At 43.7% G+C, this 25,808-nt stretch overlaps 1 protein-coding gene across 1 annotated transcript; it reads left to right on the forward strand.

The window, feature by feature from the left end:
- Positions 1-2,428: 2,428 nt before the first annotated feature.
- On the forward strand, positions 2,429-16,469 carry LOC128329597 (vomeronasal type-2 receptor 26-like). The gene is made up of 5 exons (XM_053261096.1): positions 2,429-2,718; positions 5,047-5,338; positions 13,256-13,477; positions 14,124-14,250; positions 15,568-16,469. The coding sequence occupies exons 1-5, from the start codon at positions 2,429-2,431 to the stop codon at positions 16,467-16,469; spliced, it is 1,833 nt and encodes a 610-aa protein (XP_053117071.1).
- Positions 16,470-25,808: the final 9,339 nt, after the last annotated feature.

The raw sequence follows: 25,808 nt of genomic DNA on the forward strand, positions 1-25,808 counted from the left end.
GGGGTGGTAGTGGTACATATGTGTATTGGTCACATTAAAGAACCATTTTGGAATTCATTTGCAAGTGAAAAATATTCACCATGTCTTGATTCAGTTTTTGAGATCCTTGAGGGTGCTGAATGAGATTTCTATCTGTACTAGATCTGCTCAAGCGGGGACTGCGTGGCCAACCTTATTTGAACTTATTTGGGTCATCAATAAATCAATAGATCATTTCTTTCTTCCTTTGCTGTTTGTCTCCTCATCAAAAATAATATCTGCATTGAGCCAAAATGTACAGATGCATTGTTCATTGTCTCATTCCTGCATTCTTCCATGCCAACTGGACACTTGCTGCAAGTATGGCGGAATTGATGGCCCCTTTCTGTCTGTAGTGACACATGGCACCCTGTTTTTCTGAAGAGAAGGAAGGAAGGGCAGACGTTTTGCTGCTATGATTGGTCTCCATTCTCATAAGCGAAGATTTCATACCAAATATTGCACCAAATATTCTAATATAATAAGGATGATCATAGGTGAAACGGACTGCAGCTGAGGTCGACTACCACCACACCCCAGCCTCCTCACCTCCACCGGTTCCCCAAATCATCTTTAGTCTGTTCTGGGTGGTGTGGTTTGTGCCCTCAAGAACCTACGTGTTAAAAAAAATAATGCTTAACTTGCCGGTGGGGGGGGGGGCTCCAAAGGATTTTAGCTCCATGCTCCAAAATGACCTTGGTGCACCTCTGAACGTACTGTATAATTGCCATCCATTCAAGGTACAGAGGGAACAACCCAAGACTATGTGGCAACCTCTCTTCTTCCTACCTTCCCCATCAACTAATAGGAATTTTCCAAAAGGCCTCTGAGTCCCAGGAAGCAGCTCCTTCAACTCCTCATTGCCAAAGGGTAGGGTTTGTTATGGCAGGATTGTCTTCTCTTCCTCCAAGCCTCCTATGGTGGGAAGAGAGCTGCTGCTAATACCACATTCCCTTTCCCAGTTACTTATAGGGAGCGGGGCAAACTTCCTGTCCGGAGGGATGTGGCAAAAAGTCAATGGGTGCCCAAAAATCTGGAGGCAGAGGTGCACCTAGGTAATTATGGAGTCTGGACTTAAAGGCCTATGGAGGCCCCCCTCCATGCAAATCAAGCATCATCATGACCATCTGGGTGAACATACCACCCAGGACAGACTAAATATGATTTGGGAGGGCAGGCAGGGGTTGAGGAGGCCCTGGACTTTGACTCCAAATTCCAGGGGTAAGAGCTCCTCTGTCTGGAGGAGATAAGAAATGGACACCATGTCAATCAGGTAAGATAAAGAGATACTCTATGTGCCTTGGGAAGGAGAAGTGAGCATCCTAGTTAGCATGGAAGAAGAGGGTATGTGTGCCCAGTGTGCCATGAGGGGATGAGAGGCAATTTTTTTGATAGTAAAGAATGAAGGAGACCTGCAGTATTGTGATGGCTCCAGGTGCACAGAACTGGCCTGGCTTAATATCAGAATGCAAATTCACTGCAAGTTGTTGAGGGCAGATTCCCTTAGCATGCCATTGGGGGATGCAAATCGGATGACCAGTGAGAGTGAAACACCAAGAAAGTTCTTTCTTTCTTCCCCCCCCCGCCTGTTTTCAAGCCAATAACATGTCCCATCAGTTCCTTCTCCCCTGGCTTCAGGTACTGTAGAGACCTTCGTATCAAATGTCACAAGCAGGTGAAACAACAGAGTGTGTGTGTGTGTGTGTGTGGGAGGATTCACGAGTGTCTCCCATGGAGAAATGAACCTGTGGGGGGCATAGTCCAGATCAGCATGGTGGTGTTGGAGAGGAGTGTTCGACTTTGGATCTTATTATTATTAGTTACAAGAAATTTAAATATTTAATAAAAATGTGTGTTTGAATAGACATTTGGTATCAAAAAATGAATGAGCAGGAGGAGGAGGAACTGATGATCAATAGCATTACTGCCAGGTCTAGTCCAAAATCTTGCTATTCTGTCTGGCTTCCAGAGAAGAGCAGAAGGGGAAAAACATGTTTGCTACCCATGATTCCTCTCAGAGATCCAACTTCGCAGAAACAATTTTCTCCCCTGCAATTATATGGAGTGTTTTATTCTCCATGGCAATGTCTGGCAACTTTCTGGAAAGCAGAAGGAAAACAAGCCCACAGTGAAATTGGAAAGCACTTATAAAACATGCCAGTTGTGCTCTTCAGAGCTGGGATGAGGGGGGAAAGGTAGGCAGGGCTCCGTCAGTTTCTGCTCTGGTAGGTTCCCCTCCCATGCATTCCTGGTTGCAGATCTTCGTAACTTGGTGGTTTTTACAGGCATGCCTTTATGTTGAAGTTACTGTTAAAGAAAAAGCGGATATAGTCCTCTTGATGAAGTAGGGCCAAATGACTTTACCGTTTCACCGGCTTGAACTAGCCTGATGCCTGTTGTCAGGCTAATGATGGGCTCAGGAGTGTCTGCAGCACCTCGAGAGAACCTTTGCCATCAGGTGGTTGTGCTGGAGGTGCTGCTGCTGCTGCTGCTTCTCTGGCCTCACACACTGGCATTGAAAGTAGATACTCTGAAGTGCCCTGTGATTGACCCCATCTCTGTCCCACATGAGTGGTACCACCCGGGTGACCTCCTCGTTGGGGAGATGACCTCTCTCTTTTTTTCTGGCGACAATGCCATTTCCTTCAAGAAACATCCTTCACAGGAGCTGCAGTGGACACAGAAGATGGAGTGGACATAGTAAGGATTTTTTTTGCATTTATTTTTTACATTTTCTGTCCCAATAAAGCCTTGACTTATTTATAATTATTTAATTAAAACATAGTTTTTATCAATATATAACAACAATAACTAATGGACTGTTGCTGCAGTGTCATCACGATACATGTTTCTTCACAAATAAAAAGATGACATGTTGAAATTAAGGTCAGGAATAGAATTTCTGAATTCACAAAATGGTGCCTATGACAAAGTTTGGTGGGATTCTCCCCCAGATTAAATAAAATGGCTAAAATCATTTTGAGTGTACTTTTCATGTTTTATAAGGGGTGGGGAATCCTCGGAGTTTAAATCACAAGAGAGGTCTGCTGGGAGTGGTTTCAGAGGGGGAGGACTCCTGTGTGGGCATTGGCCAACCAAGGAGCATTTCAAAGGGCCTCATGCTTCACCTCCAATCACTGTGCTGTCAGGGGTGTGTGTGACACAGCTCCCTATGTTATCCTTGCACAACACATCTCCATGTCCTTTGCTTGTGACCCCTTGTAAGCAGTTGTCTGCAAGGATCACAGTTGGTGCTAGTGCTAGCTTGTTGCCTGCAGCACGGTGCCAAGCCAAAGTGCCTCTGAGACTCTGCCATGCCGCCCACCCGCCCATCTCCCTGCCTGCTGGAATTCATGTTCCTACAAATCACCAAACCCACTCTGGGATCTGCTGGCCATCTCGGAGAGCTCTCCAAAACAGGGTATTTGCTCTGCACAGTTCCAGCACTCCATGGTTGGCCAGACGTACTGAAAAGGTTGAAGGTTGCCCCGAAAAGCCGACTGAGGCTCCATGCACTGCTTTTGACATCTTTTTCTTTGACAGTGTTCCAAATGATTGGAAAGAATCTTATAAGGGTTTAAGTGATTTCCTTGGGGAAAGAAGCCCAGAGTCCTGTTATCAAGGACCATATCTATGCCCAATTTCAGAGCTTAAGGCACTATGAAATTACCCCTTTTTAAAATGAAGGCACATTTCAGAATACTCCAAATGAGGATGGAATGAGGCTCCAAAGGGCCCTTCGATTCCAGAAGTTTTTCTTGTTCTCTGCCTTGATTGCTACTCTTGGCAATGCTTTGAAAATATATGCATATATATCAAACTTTGTGAAAAATCACGAATGACCAAACTTCTTCAAATTGTATACATGGCCGCCTGTCACATGGCCTCCTGTCACCCAGCCCTAAATATGGGCCCATTATCTTATTTTTAGGCACATGCCCTGATTTTTGAAAAATAATTCCCCTTGACCACTATGGGTAAAAATCTGAGATTAAGTTTGAATTAGAATCAGAATTTCCAATCTGATGCAAGATCCTATATCACCAGAGACCATAGAATCCGAATCTGTCATTGTCTAAGCTGGATCAGCTGAGATCCATCTGAATATTCTAGATGCTCACAGAGCTATTCTGCTGTAGAGTTACTTGAATGTTGAGGGTTGTTGTCTTGTTGCATGACCCACTTTCAGCTCAGGTTCAGCATTTGGACAGAAGGCCTGACATTATCCGCTAGAATTTTCAGATATGCAGCTTAATTTGCAGTTCCATCAGTGATGACCAGACATCCAGGGAATCGATACTCAAATAACCCGAACAGAGCAAAAGGCACCTTTTAAAGTTGAGAGCAACTGGCCCTATCCAACAATAGCACAGTATCACTCCAGTGGCTCTTGCTGGCTTCTATCTTATGTCTCTTTTTAAAATGCAAGTCCTTGGGCAACAGGGAACATTCTCTCCCTCCATGCTTGCCTGCCTGCATCCTTCCTTCCTTCCTTCCTTCCTTCTTTTTCTTTATTCCACTGTGGAAGCTTCTTTTATAAAGCACTATATAAATACTATTAATACTAGTAGTAGTATCTAGGATGACAGCTCTTGGCTAGAGTCTCTCTAATTTTCAAATTTTTCCATTTGTAGTAACTGCAATGATTTCAGGTACTCATTTTTATAGTATGGTGCAGGGAAGAAATGTGTCACAGGTTTTACAGAAAGGGTGGGTTTTGAGAAGGGATTTGAAGTCAGAATTAGAGGTGGCATCAGAAGGGGCTTTTGTGTCTGAGGAAGCGGGAGAATGATGGGGTTTGTCTAAACAGAAGAATTTTGAATGTCTGAGGCTGGTGGAACCAGAGCTCAGCAAAGGAGAGAACTCAGAATAATTTGTTATGCTGAAAATGAGTTGTGTTGTTGTTGTTTTTTGCCTGAGATAATTCCAAAGTTAGGTTGCCATATTTCACGCTAGAATGAGCCAGCAGTGTGGTACAATGATGATGTATTTCAAAGAACTTCTTTGAGCATGTCACTCCTTCTGCAGTATGCTGACAAAGTTCTACCAGCACATTCTGGCCTTGGTGTTTGCTATCAATGAAGTTAACATGAGCCCAAACATCTTGCCCAATGTCACACTTGGGTTCCACATTTATGATAGCTATTATGATGAGAGGATGACCTATCGTACCACTTTGGATCTGCTCTTCAAATCACATGGATTCAACCTCAACTACGAATGTGGCCCCCAGAAAAACCTCATAGCCATAATTGGGGGACTTGGCTCTGATATCTCCTTCCACATGGCAGACATCCTAAATCTCTACAAGATTCCCCAGGTAAGATTTGTCCATGCCGGCATGGAGTGAGAGAGATGATTAACTGAACAACAGCCTTGTATGAGGCATCCTGAGATAAAGGCTCTTGAGAGCACAGGGGAAGAAGAACCAAAGAATCATGTTAGGGAAGTCTTGTGGCTTATATTTTATATCTGTTGCCTAGAAATTTCATCACCTTACCATGTCTACTAGAAAGGTCTTTGACTAAAAGTCTACCAATAATAAGAAAACATGCTTTCTCAATTCAGAATTTTGCCATGTCATTATCATCCACTAGGGATATGCACAAATGTTTCATCCAGAATCGATTAAACGTGAACTGGGGCCGGATCGGAGGCTCGATTGTGAACCAAACTGAACCAAACGAATTCCAGATTGGGCAGATTGGTTCTGCACAGTTAGCATTGTCCGGGCAGGGGTGGAAAGATCCCGCCTAATAACATCTCACAACCTTTTGCCTTGTCATTATCCTCCACCTACACTCGGGTCCTCCTTTTAACATTGACCATCTAAAAAATCTGTACATTTCTTTTTAGATCACATATGGATCATTTCCCTCCATAGACACGGATATATTGAAGGGTCCTTCATTTTTCCGCATGACCCCAAATGAAGCCCCTCAATATAGAGGAATTACCCAGTTACTTCATCATTTCAAGTGGACATGGATTGGGATCTTTGTTGTGGATGATGAGAGTGGAGAACATTTCTTGAGGGCCATTGGGCCCTTGTTTTCACAAAGTGGAATCTGTGTTGCATATACAGAAAGAATACCAAACCAAATGAATTTCCATGAAACACAAGTATATGTGGATATGGGGTTAAAGCTTATCCCAGCTTTGATGGATAAGCGAGCCAGAACATTTGTTGTTTATGGTGATACACTGACCCTCCAGTGGTTGGCCACATTAATTGACAATGGAAAGCTTGGATATAAGGAATACACATCTGTTGGAAAGGTTTGGATTACCAATGCTCAGATTGATTTTGCAGACCCTGGATTTTCAGCGGCTTTTGATTTTGAGGTGTTTGAAGGCACAATTTCCTTTGCGATTCACTCTAATGAACCTCAAGGTTTCCAGCCATATCTTCAGAACATAAATCTTGCACGGAGCAAGGAAAATAGCTTCCACAAGGACTTCTGTTTGCACGCTTTCAAATGTTCAATTCATCATTTTATGTCATTTAATGATGCCTGCACTGGGGAGGAGAGGCTGGAGATCCTTCCTTGGGCTCTTTTTGAAATGGACATGACTGGACATAGCTACAGCCTCTATAATGCAGTCTATGCTATAGCACATGCTCTGGAGGCTTTCTACTCATCAAGAACCAACCGCAGAGCAATGCTGGAGAGGGACCAAGTTGAACGTCAAGATCTTCAAACTTGGCAGGTAATGTCTCTAGACACTAAAGGATTAGTTTTCTTGCCATAGAAAGAAATAACTTCCTATCAAGTGAATCAGCATGCAACCTTCTCCACCATAAATAAATGATCAAATGGTGTTGTGCACTAGATACATTCACCATGTTTGTGAGTTCTATTTTCATTGTTTTTTAGATATTGAAAAAGTATTAGCTGCATCTTTTATTTCTCTAAAACTCCAACAGTGCTACCTTTCTAAGCTGAGAATTGGTGCAATACTACTGAAAAAGTGAAGAACATTGTTTCTAAACACATGAGCTGCAATATGTTGGGCCAGTGCAAATGCAGCCAAGGTAAACAATGGCTTCACACAACGTCCCTGAACCTCACGAGCACACACTCCGCCTGCCTTCTACATGCCCACATACACCACAAGCAAATGTTGGAAGAGTTCTGCTTGCAATTGTTTTTTACAATAAGCAAGGGTCATTCACGTAGGGTCTGAATGGACCTGTATGGGGTTATACTCCCCAAGAAGGAAGAGGTTCACAGTAAGAAAGTGCCTCTGGACCCAAACCTCTTCCTGGTAGCTCAATTTCAGGCTGCTGCCAGGAGTGCATTTGATCAGTCTTGACTGATATGCAAATGACTTGAGATGAATGATCTTAATACAGTGGTACACATGCTAGTAATCTCAGACTTGACAACTACAATGTCTTCTACATGGGGCTGCATTTGTACATAGTTCTGCCTTCTCTAGAGTCACCTCAAAGCTTTGGACTGTGCTCACTTTCAGTCTTAGAACTTGTAATCTCTTGAAAAACCTTAAAGAAGTCATCAGAAGCCCCTACCTCCAACCTCAGCTGCAGATTTCCGCCTCCAGCTGCATAAAGTTGCCAGAAAAAGCAAACCACTGCACACTCAGCTATGCTCTTGTTGTGAAACCCCGACCTGCACTCTGGCACATGCTGTATCCCTAAGTATGGCCCCTCACCCATTGTGATATATATGTCAATAAAAGTTGAAACAGGGTAGAACCCCGTGTTAAGCTGTTGGAGCTGGGGGAGAACACCCTGTTTGGTCAGCAGAAACCCTGTCTAAAACTAGTCTGTGGCATCACATATTTCTGTGCTGCTAAGTTATGGCAGATGAAACCAAGCCATCTCACAATTTCAGAACTTGAGCTTTTTCTCAAGATCCTGTGAGTGGGCTAGTGGACAGGTAGCAGGGGAGGCTGCAAAAGGCCTCCTACAGACTGTCTCTGTGCATCACTGAGTGCCCAGATGGTCTGCTTCTACCCCAGGCAGCACAGAGGCTTGGGGGCCATGATGTGTCATCCTAGTCCCCAGATATCCCACAATTCAGCACACCAGTGCAAGGTGTATTGTAGGCACCCCCATGGCAATGGCCATGATCCCGCTGATTAGTCTGTGCTGGCAGGGATCACCTGGCCCTAGCACATCAGCAGTTAGCCTGAGTTAGGGCTGTCCCTGGGATCCAAGGGGCTTCTGGAGGTTCTAACGGGCAGCCAAGCCCAGTCTTGGCTTCCTTAGCCCAGGCTTTGTTGCTCATGAGAACAGCCTCCTGGTTTTTTGATGAAGTAAAGCATTCAGAACCACTTATCCTAACAGAAGTTGGGATTTTAGCCAGAAGAACAAAGGGAAAAGGATCATAACAGCAGCAACCCCTCATGGAAGTGCCAGTAACCCTGGCTCAAGGGTTCCACCATACACAGTTCATCTCTAGGTAAGAACCAGAAGTTGGTGAGCAGCTGTTATGTCTCCCAAGTGCTATCCCTTCTAACAATGCATGCCAAGCAAGCCAAAGAAGTGCAGTTTGAAATTATGGTGGTACTGTGATACAAATAAAAAGTTACCCAGCAAGTTGTCCAGCATTGTCTACAGGTCGGGGAAACCACTTGAGGCCACTTCAGGTGAATCACTCCTCTACATGAACTCCCAGTCCTTGTTGGCGCATGTGTGGAGGGATTATTCAGATGAGACTACCTAAGTTGGTCTGAGTATGCACCAAGAGTGCACCAAGAGCTCATTGGCACATCCACCAGTGACATCAGTGTGATGGCTTTCTTGGAGTGGTCCTGTCATGTTCGCATTTGCTGGCCACTGTTCTTGTGAATGTGCCCTCATGTTACTATGTTTAGGAACAACGTTTCAGCACAGTGTATATATGGCAGGAGGGATGTGCAAACTGGCACCAAATACAATGATTCCTACTCAGCCCAGGCCCAGTTTGGCACGAGGTCAAGGTGAACCACCCTGGGCAGCTCAGGACTGGTTCAGGGGTTCTGCACTTGATTTTTTTTTTAAATTACAGGGAGGGGTGCTTCACTGGCCACCAGGGGGGGGCTCTGGTTCGTCCCCCTCTCTCACAAGCCACCCCCTGTCTTTCCAGGGCTTTGGGGGTCTCTTTTTGTTCTGTTCCAGCCCATGATGAGGTGGTTTTGGAAGCTGCATACATGTGCTCTGGTAATTTCAATGACCTGGGTCATGACTTGATTACACAAACGACCAGACAGTATGTGTGGTGGCCTACAAAATGACCACTGGCACCTCAGGAAGGGATGCATACATGGGCTGAAATTTCAAGGTATAGAGTGGGGGGAAGCTGGTGGAGGGAGGGGAACCCCCTGTGAAATGGCAGTACCCCCATGGGCCTCAGAGGTGGAAGGTCTGTCTTTAAAAAAAATCCCTGGTACCCCCAAGCTTGGCCTGAAAAGGCGTGAATTCGAGCTGTGCCGGCCCCTTGTTTGGGGTACCAAACTCAACTGCTTTGGATTGAGCCCAGTTCATACTTGAACCAAACCAGACAAACCTATTTGGGCCTATGCCTAGCTGACAGTGCCTTTGTTGATCAAGTGGTTGAATTGCGTAAGTAATATGAGACAGGACAAGCCAGACATAACCCCATTGCAGCGTCTTCATTCACAAAGGAAAGCACCATCTTCTGTGTTTGGTTTGAAAGGACAGAAGGTGTAGGAAAGCTGATGCCTCACCCATGCTGTTTCTTAAGTGGGGACATTAACTCCATCCAGGGGGCACTTCTAACGCAGAATGAATTTAATGTAATGTTGGATGTATTAGAAATGAGGAGGGAGGCATGATTTTATTTTTCAAAGTTTTATTGAAAGTAAAATTGGGGCATTACAGGTGAGGTGGGTTAGGAGTTTCAATACATGGTGTAACGTTGCCTAGAAAATAAACTAGTTCTTACTTGGAGATCATGGGCTTGTCATGCTCCAGACTCATACTGCACAGGGATGCGGGAGCATCTGTCCTGCGCTCAGTCCCATAGAAGCCCACCAGCTGCTGTTGCAGCCACCCCCACGGGGGAGTCCCACTTGGCTCTAACCCCCCACCCAATCGATGTGCACATAGCGGTGAAAATGGGAAGGATCGCCATGGTGGCAACTGCTGGAAAGGCCACCCAGAACAGCTGGAGGCCCCTGTGGACAGAAAATATCCCCCTGCTTTTTTGTCCTAAAGCAGGAGGGGGCTCACGGTGGGGGGGGGAGGTTTCTTTAGGTCCACGCTCCATTTAGAGTCACTGCTCATGAGTAGGGTGCATGGCGATGCCGGAAGGGGGAAAGAACCAACCAAGACTAGCAATAAACCGTGTCCAAACAGCAAATATATATAAACATGCAAATTCAGAAATTAAACAATTGTGTGTGTGTGTGAATGTGTGTCCTAAGTTTTATAAATAAATCTTTTAATAAATGTACGTATTTCAAAAGAACACCAAGAAATGTCCAAAATTGCCCAGAACACAGAATAATGAAGATGGTAAAAATATTCCAATCTTAATAAATCAGTATGAAGGTCTGTGATGTTACAACAGAAAACCAAAACAAGTTCACTATTTCTCAAAGTACATAAGTTCCACTCTTCTGAGATCAGCATAGAAAAATGTGCTGTAATGATAGTCCGGTCTGTTATCTGGAGCTTGTAAGAATAATAATTCTTCCGCTAGTAGGTCCTTAGCATAGAAAGATGTATTGTAATAACAGTCCATTCTGTAATCTGAGGCTTGTAATAATAATTCCTTCGCTAGTAAGTCCTTAAAAATTGTCCGGATATTCAGTATCTTTCTCTGAGGCTTCCTCATGAAGGACTAAAGAAAGAGTATTTTCATCAATTCTATAATAAACAATATAACAAATGTTGTTAAGATTGAAACAGCAATTCAAAAATCACCCCTTATCAGCTCCGTGTATATCAGCTATATATACATTTAAAAGACACCCAGAGGGTGCTTCAATTTACAATCATGCACCTTGAAACTCCTTTGTGGAGTCAATCTAGATAAGCTGAGTCATACTGCTCCTGAGGAGACCAAATATACAACAACCAGTATTGTTCATTCAAGGGATCACCTCAAAGATCAATTCTTAATGTAAATTCACACATAAATAATGCAACCCATATCCACCTAGGATTGATAACAAAAGATCCCCCAAACCATCAACAATTTAAGATCTTTCAACCAAAATAAACAAACAACCAGTGGAAGAATCACCAACTCTAAAACGGAGCTGAGCTCTCATGAGAGGAAACATGCCAGGTCAAAGACTATATGATTGCCTGTACTTGTCCCATGATATATATTGGAATGAGCACACGCCCTCTTTGAATGAGAATTTCTGAACATATTTCAAGAGTTAGAAACGGTAATATGGAGGTTCCCTTAACCCCTCACTTTGTTGACAAGCAACACTCTGAAAATGACTTTAATGTTTGTAATTTATTTAAATACAAACCATATATTGGCAGGAGAGAGGATGCATGGAAAATCCTTATGCATAAAGAAGTTGAATTTATTGATAGGTATAGATCAGTGGGGCCGGGGGCCTGAATACGCATTTGGACCTGGCATGTCTCCTCAGGAGCAGTATGACTCACCGTATCTAGACTGACTCTGCGTAGGAGTTTCAAGGTTCATGATTGTAAATTGAAGCCCTCTGTGTGTCTTCTTATATGTATATATAGCTCTCTTTCAATGTGACATCGCTTACATACAAAATGCTATCCTTAGAATGAACACAGAGCTGATATGGATTGATATTTGAATTGCTGTTTCAATCTTAACAACATTCGTTATATTGTTTATTATGGAACTGATTTGGTTTTGGTTTGTTCTTTACACGTGTGGCCCTTTTGTTCTATGTTCTATTGTATTCCTTAGGAGGGGGGAAAGAGGCAAGGGTCAGGAGTGAGAACCCACCTTGTGAGAGCCTGTAGTATATCGGATTCTGATTCCATGTGGTCTGATCGGGGTAAATATACCCACAATCATGTCCTGGGTCAGTGTTTGAGTTAATCACAAGGCTATCCCTCCCTGGAGGGGTGCTCAAGTTGAGCAGAGCAAGTTGTCTATTGAGAAGGTGGATTTAATCGGGGCAGCTGTATCCTCTGGACAAAGGCAAGTTCAAGCTAGGCAAGTGTTTATGTGAGTGATGAAATGTTTCTCTTTTTGCCCACTCCCTCCAAACTCAGGTGTCCCAAGTGCAAAAAGGTTCAAAAAGGCATATGTTCTTGTTTGCTGAAGAGGGCACCATCCTTATCTGTACCAGTCTCTTGATCAGGCGAATGAGGGTGGAAATGGCCATATTTGCTCATCTTCAAATTTCTATCTGCAGCATGAGTCTTTGGTGGTTTTAAAATTTGCAAATAAATAAATACAATGCTTGTAGCTGTCTTGTTTCTAACAGTCTACAACCACCTAATGACCCAGTGGGAAATGACTTGACTAGCAAGCCAGAGGTTGTTGGTTAGAATCCCCACTGGTAGGTTTCTCAGACTATGGGAAACATCTATATCAGGCAGCAGCAATATAGGAAGATGCTGAAAGCATAATCATCTCACACTGTGTGGGAGGAGGCAATGGTAAACCCCTCCTGTATTCTACCAAAGACAACCACAGGGCTCTGTCAGCACCAGGAGTTGACACAGACTCAATGGCACACTTCACTTTTACTTTACTTTTACTTTACTTTTACTTTACTTTAGAAAAACTAAGATCTGAACTCTGGATTTGACTATGACTGCAGATTCCCATTTATATGGGACAGTCTCAAAATCATTCAGGATCCATCTCTTGAATATGGCATGACTGACCTTCACTTGTTGCAGACTGGGAACAGGTAATATTCTGCTTATTATCCCAGCTGGAAAGGGGAGGGAGCACAAATGCTTCCAAGAACATCATGTGAAGCCCAAGTTTATGTGACATCTGAACTGCTCCATTATCCAGTTACCACAGGGTTTATCAGGGTGAAAGAGACACTTTTAAAATGATTCTTCACCTATCTTTAGCCATGGGAAATAGACTTTCACAATCCTTTTCCACTGGCTGTTTGGAGATGCCTTCCTTTTGTCTTTCCATAGACTGTAAGTCCCTTTATAGCGATGAACTATTTTTTTTAATCTTCTTTTGATATGTGTACCACTTTTTGAAGTTTCTTTCCTTCATAACCAGCATAACAATATTTTGAATAATACATTATATCCCCTATTTCCTTTTCCTTTTCCAATTAGCTCCATCAATTCCTTCAGCACATTTTGTTCAACAATTCAGCAGGAGAAACAGTTTCCTTTAATGAGAAGTGGGAAATGGTAGCTGGATTTGATATAAAGAATATCCTCATATTGTCAAACTATTCCTTATTTAGTATAAAAGTTGGAAGCTTCCATCCCAGTGAGGAGAAACAATTGCTTATTAATGAAAGTAGGATCGTGTGGCACAGGCATTTTAATCAGGTGTGAATTCCAGAAAACATGTGAGTGTGGGCGTGGGTGTGGGTGGGAGGGTGCATGGGTGTGTGGGTGTGTGCTGCATTATGAGGATTTGTGATGACTTAGCTGAGTCATCAATACATCATTTCTTTCTTACTTCATTGAGTCATTAAGAAAACATGCTGGTCTTGGACTGTAATAATGATTGGTTGATGGGACATTTTCCTTTCTAGTCTCCAAATTCTCCTCATCAAAAATAATATCTGCCATGTGCCAAGATATACTAAGAGTTTTTCCTAGTACCATTCCTGCATTCTTCCATGCCAACTGCTAACCCCTGCTAACTTGGCAAAGCGGCACCTTTCAACGTGGCGATTCTCTTTATTTAGCAGGGGGAGAGTAACCGACCCTATCCACCCCCAGCACAAGACCTCCAGTGACTGTTGCTAGCGTCTATCTTCTGTTTCTTATCAATTGTGAGCCCTTTGGGGACAGGGATCCATCTTATTTATTTATTGTTTTTCTGTTTATACCTCCCTGAGCCATTTTTGGAAGGGCTGTATCGAAATTGAATGAATGAATGAATGAATAAATAAATAAATAAATTACAGCCAGCTTTCTCTTTCGCCTGCTTTCTCTCATCCTAAACACCCCTTGTGTTTGGTGATAGGAGCTGCCCATTTCAGTCTGCAGTGACTCCTGCCACCCTGGTTTTCAGAAGAGAAGGAGGGAAGGGGAGCAATCTTGCTGCTATGATTGTGCTCCATGCCCAGAAGGGAAGATTTCCGACCAAATGGGTAGGTAATGTCAATCAATCATCTTTATTACAATCAAAGACCAGCACAGGATAAAGAACAGAAACAATATAATAAAATTCATGCTAAAATAAAATATAACTCTATAAACTAAATATGATTATAATAGTAAAATACAATTCTAAAAACTGTAAGGCAATTAGTAAAGTAAAATACTAACAACTAAGCCTACAAACTGTGGGAAGATTAATGGAGTAAATGTACAGCTATCCATAAAAGTAGAGCAACTAAAAATATAAAATGGATAAAATAACATATGCACGCTACATTAAAGCAATATAAAAGCTGTGAAGTAAAAGGCAGGTTAAAATTATACCACCAAGCAGGTAAAATGCTCTATAGTCATACATCTGTTTCCAGGAGTATTAACTGGCGATCAGGATCCTGTGGATTTTGCATGCTTCGCCATAAAACCTGGCAACAATGCACATGAGGGACCGTTTGTCATCGGAGAGCAGCATCTTGGTGTAGACTTGACTAGAGCGACCAGGCTATTTAAGAAGCAGGGGAGAAATGAGCCTCTCCTGACTGTCTTTATAGAAGGGACATGAAAGGAGAACACGGTCTATGGTTTCCACCTCCCCAGAGTCACAAGGATCAAGCCTTTCCATGAATGAGACTACTTCAATATACATAGTAGAGCATTTCAGGAGCTAACTCACTCCCATTACAGAAGAAGCTAGCAGGTGCTCAGGGGCAACTGCTTGTAAAAGATAAGCATGGAAATTGACTTACAGTTAAACTCATCTATTTTATTTAGAAGGCTATGGTGATAGGAAAGACCTAGACCCTCGCTGCTGACTACATGGTTGTCAGAGAGAGAACTATAGAAGTATTCTAGGGGGGAGGAGGGGAGGAGGAGCAGGTAAGGAGGAGCAGGAGGAGGAAGAGGAGGAGGACAACAATGATGCCGTCACTTCCAGAAAGTTCCTGAGTATATTCTATCATTTGAGGGGTCCTAGAGGCAGAGATAAACAGGAAAGAGAAGGAGATGCTAAGTCTCTATCTCTACTCCCAATGATCCTAGTGGTCATTTGGGTTATCAGTCCAAAGGTTAGATGGCATCTGGAGCTGAATCTCCAACAAAAATTGCATCTGTGATGTGCCAAAATCTATTGGCAGATTGTATATCCCCTCTTACTGCTTTTATGGGATGGGTGGCTATGTCTGACCTCTGGCCATACTTACATAACTCATAGCTCCAAATGAAGATTGATACTTGAATTGAAGTCAGGCATGAGGCTCAGCATCAATTGACAAATGGACTGACATTGTGACAATGCCTCTTTCTTTTTTCAGATATGGCTGATTGTAGAAAATGCCCCGAACATCAGTATCCAAGCAAGAACCGAGATAGATGTATTTCCAGAAGTTTAACCTTCCTCTCTTATGAAGAACCTTTAGGGATCAGTTTAGCTTCCGTTGCAATTTCTTTTTCCCTCATCACTACTTTAGTGCTAGGAATCTTTATTAAGCACAAAGATACCCCCATCGTCAAAGCCAACAACCTGGAAATCACCTACGCTCTCCTCATTTCCCTCCTGCTCTGCTTCCTTTGTTCTTTGCTGTTTCTTGGACAACCTGGAAAAGTGACCTGTTTCCTCCAGCAGCCTGCTTTTGGCAGCATTTTTTCAGTGGCCGTTTCTTGTGTGTTGGCCAAAACCATCACAGTGGTTGTGGCTTTCATGGCCACCAAACCAGGGTCCAGCATGAGGAAGTGGGTGGGGAAAAAACTGTCCAACTGCATTGTCCTTTCCTGCTCCCTTATTCAATTTGGTATTTGTGGGCTGTGGCTGGGAACAGCTCCCCCATTCCCAGATGTGGACATGCAGTCATTAACAGGAGAGATCATAGTAGAATGCAATGCAGGATCTGTCATCATGTTTTATCTTGTCTTGGCTTACATGGGACTTCTTTCCATCATCAGCTTCATGGTGGCTTTCTTAGCCAGGAAGTTGCCGGACACCTTTAATGAAGCCAAATTCATCGCCTTCAGTATGCTGGTGTTTTGCAGCGTTTGGTTGTCTTTTGTTCCCACCTACCTCAGCACCAAGGGGAAATCCATGGTGGCTGTGGAGATCTTCTCCATCTTAGCCTCCAGTGCTGGATTACTGGGTTGCATCTTTTCCCCTAAATGTTTCATCATATTGCTGAAACCTGAGCTGAACCAGAGAGAGCAGCTAATAAGGAGAAAAGACTAGGGATGTGTGAAAATTTTTGTACCCGACACAACCCGTTTCAGGTGTTTTGTAGACAAAACAAAACACCCATTTTCCAGATCTAATAGTTTTGTATACAAAATGAAATGTCCCTGTTTCGGCTACAAAACCTTTTGTTGTTTTGGACCTCACTTTTGTGGCAATCTCAACAGAAAGATAATCAACATAAAAAGAATCTGTACAACCTGGATGACAACTAATAAAAGGATTTGTATGTTTACACCATATATCTTGGTAAAATTGACAACAAAGAAGCACATGAGCTGTTGTTTCGATATTAATTGTAAACCGCACTGCACCATTTTGGAAGGGCGGTATACAAATCAAATCAAATCAAATCAAATCAATAAATCAATAAATTCCTGATTGGTCTTCCGGGAGAAAGAAGGAACAGGAGGAGGTAACATGCAAGTTCTGAGCTCCTGTTTTTATCTTATATTCTGTTTTTCTTTTTTAATTGAGACTTCTGCCTTTGACTTATAGCCTAATTGAGTTGCGTGGCTTGTATTCTGAAGCTGTGCCAATTTTGGGGAATATTTTCACTATTAGAGGACTGAGATTACCTCACTGCAAGATTTGTCTCCCCTGACTCTGCGGTTTTTAGCAGGAGTGAATGAGGTGTGTCTGCAAGGAGTGTTTGCACCCAAGTAAGAAATGAGGAGGAGGCAGGCTAAGAAACATACTAACAAAGTTAAGCTTTTTGAGAAAACGGCTCTGAGCTCTGTCTGTGTCTCTAAGCCTTTCTCTCTAAGCATGGAATTTGCCTTTTTCACAGCTGCTGCACATTGAGTTGACACTTTCAACGAGCTGTCCACCACAAACCCAAGATCCCTCTCCTGGTCCGTCACCGACATCTCGGATCCCATCAGCATATACTTGAAGTTGGGGTTTTTTGTCCCAATGTGCATCACTTTACACTTCCTAACATTGAACCGCATTTGCCATTTTGTCGCCCACTCCCCCAGTTTGGAGAGATCCTTTTGCAGCTGCTCACAATCCGTTTTGGATTAAACTACCCGCAAAAGTTTGGTATCATCTGCAAATTTGGCCACATCGCTGTTTACCCCTGCTTCTAGATCATTTATGAATAAATTAAAAAGCACCGGTCCCAGGACAGATCCCTGGGGGGCCCCAATTCTTACTTCCCTCTATTGTGAAAACTCTCCATTTATACCTACCCTCTGTTTCCTGTCTTTCAACCAGTTAGCAATCCACACATGTACTTGTCCCTTTATCCCATGACAGCTAAGTTTCCTCAGGAGTCTTTGATGAGGAACTTTGTCAAAAGCTTTTTGGAAGTCCAGGTAGACTATGTCAACTGGATCACCTTGATCCACATACTTGTTGACACTCTGAAAGAAGTCCAAAAGGTTGGTGAGGCAAGATTTACCTTTGCAGAAGCCATGCTGACTCACTCCCAGCAAAGCCTGTTCTTCTAGGTGCTTTACAATTTTATCCTTGAGGATGCTTTCCATCAATTTGCCTGGACCGGACATTAGGATAACCAGCCTGTAATTTCCTGGATCGCCCCTGGATCCCTTCTTGAAAATCGGTGTTACATTTGATACTCTCCAGTCCTCTGGTACAGAGCCCAAATTCAGGGATAAGTCAAATATTTTAGCAAGGAGGACGGCAATTTCACATTTGAGTTCTTTGAAGAATCTTGGATGCATGCCGTATGGTCCTGTTGATTTGTTAGCTTTAAGTTTTTCCAGACAGTTTAGAACATCATCCATTGTCACTTCTATCTGACTCAGCTCTCTAGCCTCCATCCATAAAAAGCCTGGTTCAGGAACAGGTATATGCTCAGTATCCTCTGCCGTGAAGACAGATGCAAAGAACTCATTCAGCTTCTCTCCAACCTCACATCCTCCTTATTAATCCCTTTCACTCCCTCATTGTCTAATGGTCCAACTGCCTCCATGGCAGGTTTCCTGCTTCTGATGTACTTAAAGAATTTTTTGTTATTCCCCTTGATTCTTTTGGCTAAATGTTCCACAAACTATCTTTTTGCCTCCCTTATTGTCACCTTGCATTTCTTTTGCCACAGTTTGTGTTCCTTTCTGTACTCTTTGTTTGGAGAGGCCTTCCAATTTCAGAAGGAAGTCTTCTTCCCTTTTATGGCCTCCTTGGCGGTACCTGTTAGCCATGCTGGCACCCACGTATACTTAGTGGAACCTTTCCTCCTTTTGGGTATAAAATCTAACTGGGCTTCTAGTATTGTGGTTTTGAGTAAACTCCATGCACTCTGGAGCGAAGTGACTCTCCTGATTTCCCCCCTCAGCTTTCTTTTCACCATTCTTCTCATTTTGGAGAAGTTTTCTCTTCTGAAATTCAAAATGTCTGTGTTAGACATCCTTGGTGATATTCTCTCTGCATGTATGCTGAATTTGATGGCACTGTAGTCACTGTTCCCTAAAGGGTCGATGACAGAGAGAGAGAGAGAGAGAGAGAGATTGAGAGATTAAAAGGGAAATGTTATCAGGTTGCTTAGAAACCTCCATAGCTGTACTTGCCCCAAAGAACTTAACTACTAGTCTGTCTCCTAGTCTGGTGGCTAAGGGCCACCTCCAGCCTCAGAAGCACGATGCCTCAAAATACCAGTTGTAGAGGAGCAAACGCAAGAGAGAGGGCGTGCCCTCACCTCTTGCCTGTGGGCTCTGCAGAGGCATCTCGTGGGCCAATGTGTGAAACAGGATGTTGGACTAGATGGGCTTTGGGCCTGATCCAGCAGGGCTCTTATGTTCTTAAGGCAATTTAGATGCTACTATCTGCATTCAGACTAATCTGGGTATATAAATATGCTGGATGGGTTTTATTTCATTATTTTGGATACTGAACACAATTTTTTAAATAGTCAAAATGGTTGTTAGGCTAGCTGTTTTCTAAAACAAATAGGCATTGCTGCTTTAAGCTGAAGTATAGCTGCATGTTTGCCAACCCCACTCAAATGCCCTTAATAAATATGTAGAGGGGTGAGGGGGCTTGCACCCCCAGTCTCTACACATTTAAGGGAATTGTTTATATAAAGGCAATGCCCATATTCTTCAATGCAGATAGAACACTGCATGCATGAGCCCATGCTCTGATAAATGGAGGTTCATGGCGCAGCTGGGAAGTAACATGCCTAGGGAGAAAGGAGTAGCTGTTTCAAATCCCCACTGGTATGTTTCCCAGACTACAGGAAGCAACTGAGTCAGGCAGCAGCCATATAGGAAGATGCATCCTCTCATACTGTGTGGGAGATGGCAATGGTAACCCCCTCCTGTGTTCTACCAAAGAAAATCACAGGACTCTGTGGTCGCCATGAATCGACACCAACTCAACGGCACAACTTTGTCACCAGGAGTCGACACCAACTCTACGGCACAACTCCATCAACAAAGTGTTAACCATAGTACTATATATGCTGCAACAATTCAATTCTAGATGCAAACAATAAAAATTAATAATTAAAATGATTACTACCATTGCTGAGCTAAGATCCAGCTAGAAGAAGACATTACACAGCCATACCCAGGTAGGCAGTGCTAGCCTGGTAGGGCTGGTTGTACATAATGCCTGGATCCAGCCAGACCCCTGTGCTCCTCTCCAATGATCTCATAGTTTACCTGTGAAATGCACTTCCAGAAAGTGTGGTTTTATGCACTAGCTGAGATGCGGAAAAGAAAGGGAAAGAAGCATTTTTTACTTAATAACAATGGAAAGACCTCTTGGTACCTATTCACAATTATAGGCAAAAATAAAAACCCCAATTCCAGAGGCAGTATACCTCTGACTGCCAGCTGCTTGGGATAATCATCAAGGGACGGCCATCACCTTTTGCTCTAGCTATAGAGGTCATTCACATGGCAGGGTGGTCGGCGGGTGGAGGGAAGGCCGGTTCAGCTTACCCCCCCGCCGACAAGTGATGTCTTGTGTTGGAGCTTGACCCATGCTCTCAGATGAGCAGCATGGATGAATCTCCAAACTGTGCCCAGCAGTGCTGGTAAACGGAGGCCGGGACTCATTGTCCCAGCCTCTGTGGATCCCACAGTGCACTACACCACACATGTGATGCCTGACATGCACACAAACAGCAAGCCCAAGTTAAGGGAACACTGGCTCCCTTAAACTTGGATAACAGCTGGGCTGCAAAATCAGACTGGGCAGCACTGGCCCACCAGGATCGGGCCCAATCCAGGCAGTTCTCACATGCAGCCAAACCCAGGCTGCGCATCCCTAGCGTGGTTTAGACTGTGCACAAGAACAGCCTCATAGTCTCTCAGAAGTATCAGATCAGCCACTATGGGGAGCAGAAAACTGGCATAGACGGTGTGATCCCGCAATCCATAGACACACTTTTTTCATGTTTTCAACATGGCAATTTCATTTTGAAAATATAATATGACCCTTTGTAACAAATCCATTGTCATTTTGTTTGCCATGCAAAATTTTGTACATGCGTGTCAGGAAGAGGTGTGTGTGTGTGTGTGTGTTGAGAGCCACAGAGAGACACCACAGAGAGCCAAGACACCGTGTGGTTATACCAATGAGGATCTTGGAGTGGGGCAAAGGAGGAACTTTAGAAGGTTTATGTGAGTGTTTGTGTGTGTGCCTCTTCCCCATTTCAGAAAAACAAATGGAATACATATCTGTTTCCCATTATGCATTTTCACCTTTGTGTCCTCCTTTGGTTGGTGGATCTCTGCTGCCCCCCTCTGGTGACTTTTCTCTGAAGTTCTTGAGTGGTGTATTTTTATTGGAGATCTGCTGGGATTAGGAATGTGCACAAAACCAGTTTGCCGGGTACGGTTCGAATTCGAACCAGGTTAGAACCAGGAGGGGGTGCTTCGCTTTTGGCTTCAGTGGTTGTTGGCACCCATGGGTGCTCCACACTTCAGAATAATGGACTGGTTTGAGTCCCATTATACCCTATGAGAAAAAAATAAAAATAATTTTCAAAAATTCATAAATAATCGTATGAGTGTCCAATTGCTTTGGGGTTTGGGTGTCAGGTACCCCTGGGTGACAGCTACCATCCTACCAATTTCTGTATGTCAGTACCTGTTCAAACTGGTTAAAATCGAACCACCCCCTGGTTCAGTTCAAATTCGAACCTGCAGCTCGAACCTGATGGCTGGTTCGGTTCGAATTCGAACCTTCGAACCAGCCTGGTTTGAATTTGAACCGGTTCAAATTTGAACCTGTACACACATCCCTAGCTGGGATCCTACTCACCAACTCTATTCTTTTACAGTAAAACACTGTTGCTGCTGCTGCTACTGCTTTCCAATCATACATTGGATCAGTTGTTTGAGATTGCAAATCATTTCTGGGGTGCAGTGCAGGGGACTGATTATGACCATACCAAAGACTGCACTCCAGATCCTTGCTGGGCTTGTGTCTGGTTCAGATCACCCAATAGTTGCTGGGCAGCAGCCAAAAGAACCTTCCACTTGGGTCAACTACATTTTGCTTGTGCAAGAGGAGAGGGGGAATCTTCACTGAAATGCCTTCCCCCTGTGCTCTCCGCAATGCCCCTTCAAATATTTCCCTGAGTATTAGAGGACCACCAGGGACATATTTGGGGGGATACGTGGGGATTTTGAAGGAAATGGGGGAACTGTGAATTTCCCCCATCTCTGTTGCACAGGTGGAACATACCTAAGCAGGATGTTCATCAGGATGCTGCCTGGAAACACTGAACACAGCACATGTCAGTCCATGGGCTTCTCTGAGTTTTGCACCACTGGGTGATCTGTCTGAGTAACAACGACTTGCAAGAGGGCACTTGATGGGAGATGGAAAAGGAGAAAGAGCTGAGCCAGGAAAAGAACAGCTACTCAGAGCTGGAATACAAAGCCCAAACTGTGTGGCCAGTGGAAGTTTTTCCCCCCTCCCCTTCCCTGGTCAAAGGAACATACAGGAGGCCTGAACCAGACTGAAGCTGTGGGAGTGGGATTAAAGCCTTCGATACCCTCACCATGGCCCCAGTTCTTATCATTCCCCATGTGTGTAATTCATAGGGCGGGGGGGGGAGATAAAGAGATCTTATCATGTCAGAGCTAAAGAGAGGGTCAAAAATGATGTCTCCTTTGGCTCATCACCACCTTGCTTCTAATTTCTTCATTTTGACTAATGGCAGATGTCCAAGACTGGAAAGAGGTTTTTTGAAGGGCTTCAGATTCACTTCCTCTCACTGTGTATCTTGCAGAGTAAGACACAGCAGTGTCCTCGGATTTCAGGCTGTTCATTTGCAAATAAAGCTGGCTGTTTGCATTATCCCTGGAGATGGTGAAGCTCCCTCTCACTGCATCTGTGTACCGAATGGTAACTGCAGTTTCACTTACTAATGCAACCCATTCCAAGCCTTTTCCAGGAGCTTGTCTCACCCAGTTCATTACATAGCTGCTGAAGGTGAACCCAGAGCCTTGGCAGGTCAGGTGGAGGGACTCCCCAGGCCTTTTTACACCTCTATATTCCGTCACCTGGACTTCTGACTGGACACCTGGAAATAAAGAACATTGAAAGAAACTTGCTACATGCCACGCTTGGAATGTAACACTTTCCTTTATTGAAAAGGAGGGGGGAAATACCTCTGAAGACTGTTGCAAGGGGGAAAAATGAAGCCAAAGTATCATTATTGCCCGTTGATTACTTGATGAGTTTTGAAGGGATGGTGGTGAGGCACACAAGCCTGTTGACTGCATGTAGATGTGGCAGAGTTGCATGAATGGTTTAAAGAGGAAGATGCCCCTGAATTTGCATACATCTCAGGATAAAAGAGGAGGAACACAAGCTTTTAGAAACTGATTCTTGTTTGAGCTCACCCGATTAAGAATAGGGTAGGAGAATCTACCTCCCTTAGTGCTGGAGCTATGCATGCTCCTGACCTTTGATCATCTGTCAGCAGGAAACAAAGGTGGAGGTCCCATCTGTGATCATGTCCTGAGCAGCCGCTGGATTTGGTAGGATGAAAAGTCCTCTGAGCTAGCTGCTGCTTACTACATACTGTAAACCTAGACAGCACTCACTCATAATAAAAATACTAATGTCATAATGGCCTTATGCAGATCCATGGTGTGGCCACATTTGGAGTACTGAGTGCAGTTCTGGTCACCGTATCTTAAGACGGACATTATAGAACTGGAAAAGGTGCAGAAGAGGGTATCCAAGATGATCAGGGGCCTGGAGCACCTTCCCTAGGAGGCAAGGCTACAGCATCTGGAGCGTGTTAGTTTGGAAAAGAGGCAACTATGGGAAGACCGGATAGTGGTGTATAAAATTATGCATGGAGTAGAGAGAGTGGAGAAAATTGTTTCTCCCACTCTAACAACACTAGAACTACACACACACACTTTCGTGGGTGTATCTAATGTATGCGGCTATTATGAGAGAAGCCACACCCGAGGAACTTCTGCATTCCTTTGAATTCTTAAAGGAATGGCAAGCTTTTCATCGAAGAATTATGGGAAATTTTGTGAGAAAGGCATGGGGAGGGAACTGGTCTGATTTGTCCTAGCAGACAAGAAAAGGAAGATTCAGGAACAAGACACAATAACCAGGAGATGGGTCAAAGAATGACACCAGCTGACTGCTAATAAATTTTGCATCAGGTGATTCCTAAGAGATATTTCTTCCTTTGCTGCCATCTTTGGACATTTTCCTCTAAAATTCATGCAGTAAATTGTTTTGTCTGAGATCTAGTGGGATCTCTCTCACTTTGTGCACCCTTTGCACAGTAGTAAATGGCTGTGTTCTCTGCTTGCAGGCTGTTCGTTTGCAGATAGAAGTTGGAGCTCTCCTTGGATGCCATAAACCACCCTTGGATTGCAGGCCAATAATAATTACTGCTACTAGAACTGTAATAGCTAACACGCCATTCCAGTGTTTGTCCAGGTTTCTGTCTCATCCAGCTCATCCAGTTTGCTATTAACATCAAACTCAGGGACCACAGAAGTCAGTTTATGGGATTTTCCAGGTTGGGTTGGGTTTTACCACTGACTCTGACTGGGTCAGAACCACCTGCTGTGAGAGGGTCCCTGGCAGGAGAAGAAAAAGTGGGGAAAGGAGTCGAGACAAGAAAATTAACATTCCAAAGTTAGCATTTGAAAACTTGGCAGGGAGTACAATTCAAATGTACATCCAAACATACATGAAGAGAAGGAAGCCAGCGTACTCAGTATTGGTAATAAGGATGCCACAGAAAATAAATAGGCTATATTTCAGAGGGACTTGCCAAGAAATCATAGGGACGATCACCTGTTGCTGACATCAAGGGAAAAATTTGGCACAATGACTTTGGCACAGACTTAAGCAACCTTTTACATGCAACCCCATGTATAGTACATTACTGTACACCAATCCGGAAGTTACTTACATATGGGTGGCTGTGGCCCCATCCGCCTACTGTCTTGAGGGTTTAAGTAGGAAGAAGGAGTGCTCTGTCTTTTGCATACATCTGTCTACTTAGGAGGGGATTAAGAAATAAGGGAACAAAACCAACCCTTGAGAAGACGGAAATCCTAGTTAGTAGCTTTTAAAAGAAAGAAAGAAAGAAAGAAAGAAAGAAAGAAAGAAAGAAAGAAAGAAAGAAAGAAAGAAAGAAAGAAAGAAAGAAAAGGAGAAACAATTTGCCACATGCCACATTTGCCATTGGCTTGAGTCAACTGGGGCAATTTGCTCTGTGGGTTCTCCTTTACGGAGCAGCGGTGTGATCAGTACACCAACAAAAGTCCCATTGTTTCCCTGGTCCCCAAACCTTAGAACAAACACTCATTATACTCTAAGAGGAAGCTGGTAAGAGAGATGTTATTTTTATATAACACAGCCAGTCCTCCTCTCCACCCATGTCTTCTCACCTGCTCCTCAACAGATAACCAGGACAAGAAGCAGGAATCGGACCGGGCCTCTAGCCTCCTCAACCCAAATCTCAGAAATATACATCATGTATGATTTTTTATTTAGTTTGGACCAGTCTGGCAATACAAAGGAACAAGGTGAAGTTCTATGGATCGGAGGCATAGCTAGGACTTGTGGTCACCCCTCTCCCCAGCGCCCCTCAGAACGAGAGAGATAATAAAGAAAATAGAGAGGGGTGGAGCTGGGGGAGGCCTCAGGAGCTGGGGGGCCCCGGTTCTTTGAACCCTCTCTCTCTATCCGTTCAGTCGTGTCCGGCTCTCGGTCACTCTATGGATCAATGCACTTAGAACCTATCCACTCAACTATAGCTACACCCCCGCTGTGGGTTTGGTCACTGTTCCCCAAGGTCAATGAGCTGACAGGACAGCAAAAAGGGAAAGGAGCTATTAAATTTTTGATATCTCTTTTCTGTGATGT

This window comes from Hemicordylus capensis, chromosome 6 (genome assembly GCF_027244095.1).
Source record: "Hemicordylus capensis ecotype Gifberg chromosome 6, rHemCap1.1.pri, whole genome shotgun sequence".
NCBI classification, from domain to species: domain Eukaryota; kingdom Metazoa; phylum Chordata; class Lepidosauria; order Squamata; family Cordylidae; genus Hemicordylus; species Hemicordylus capensis.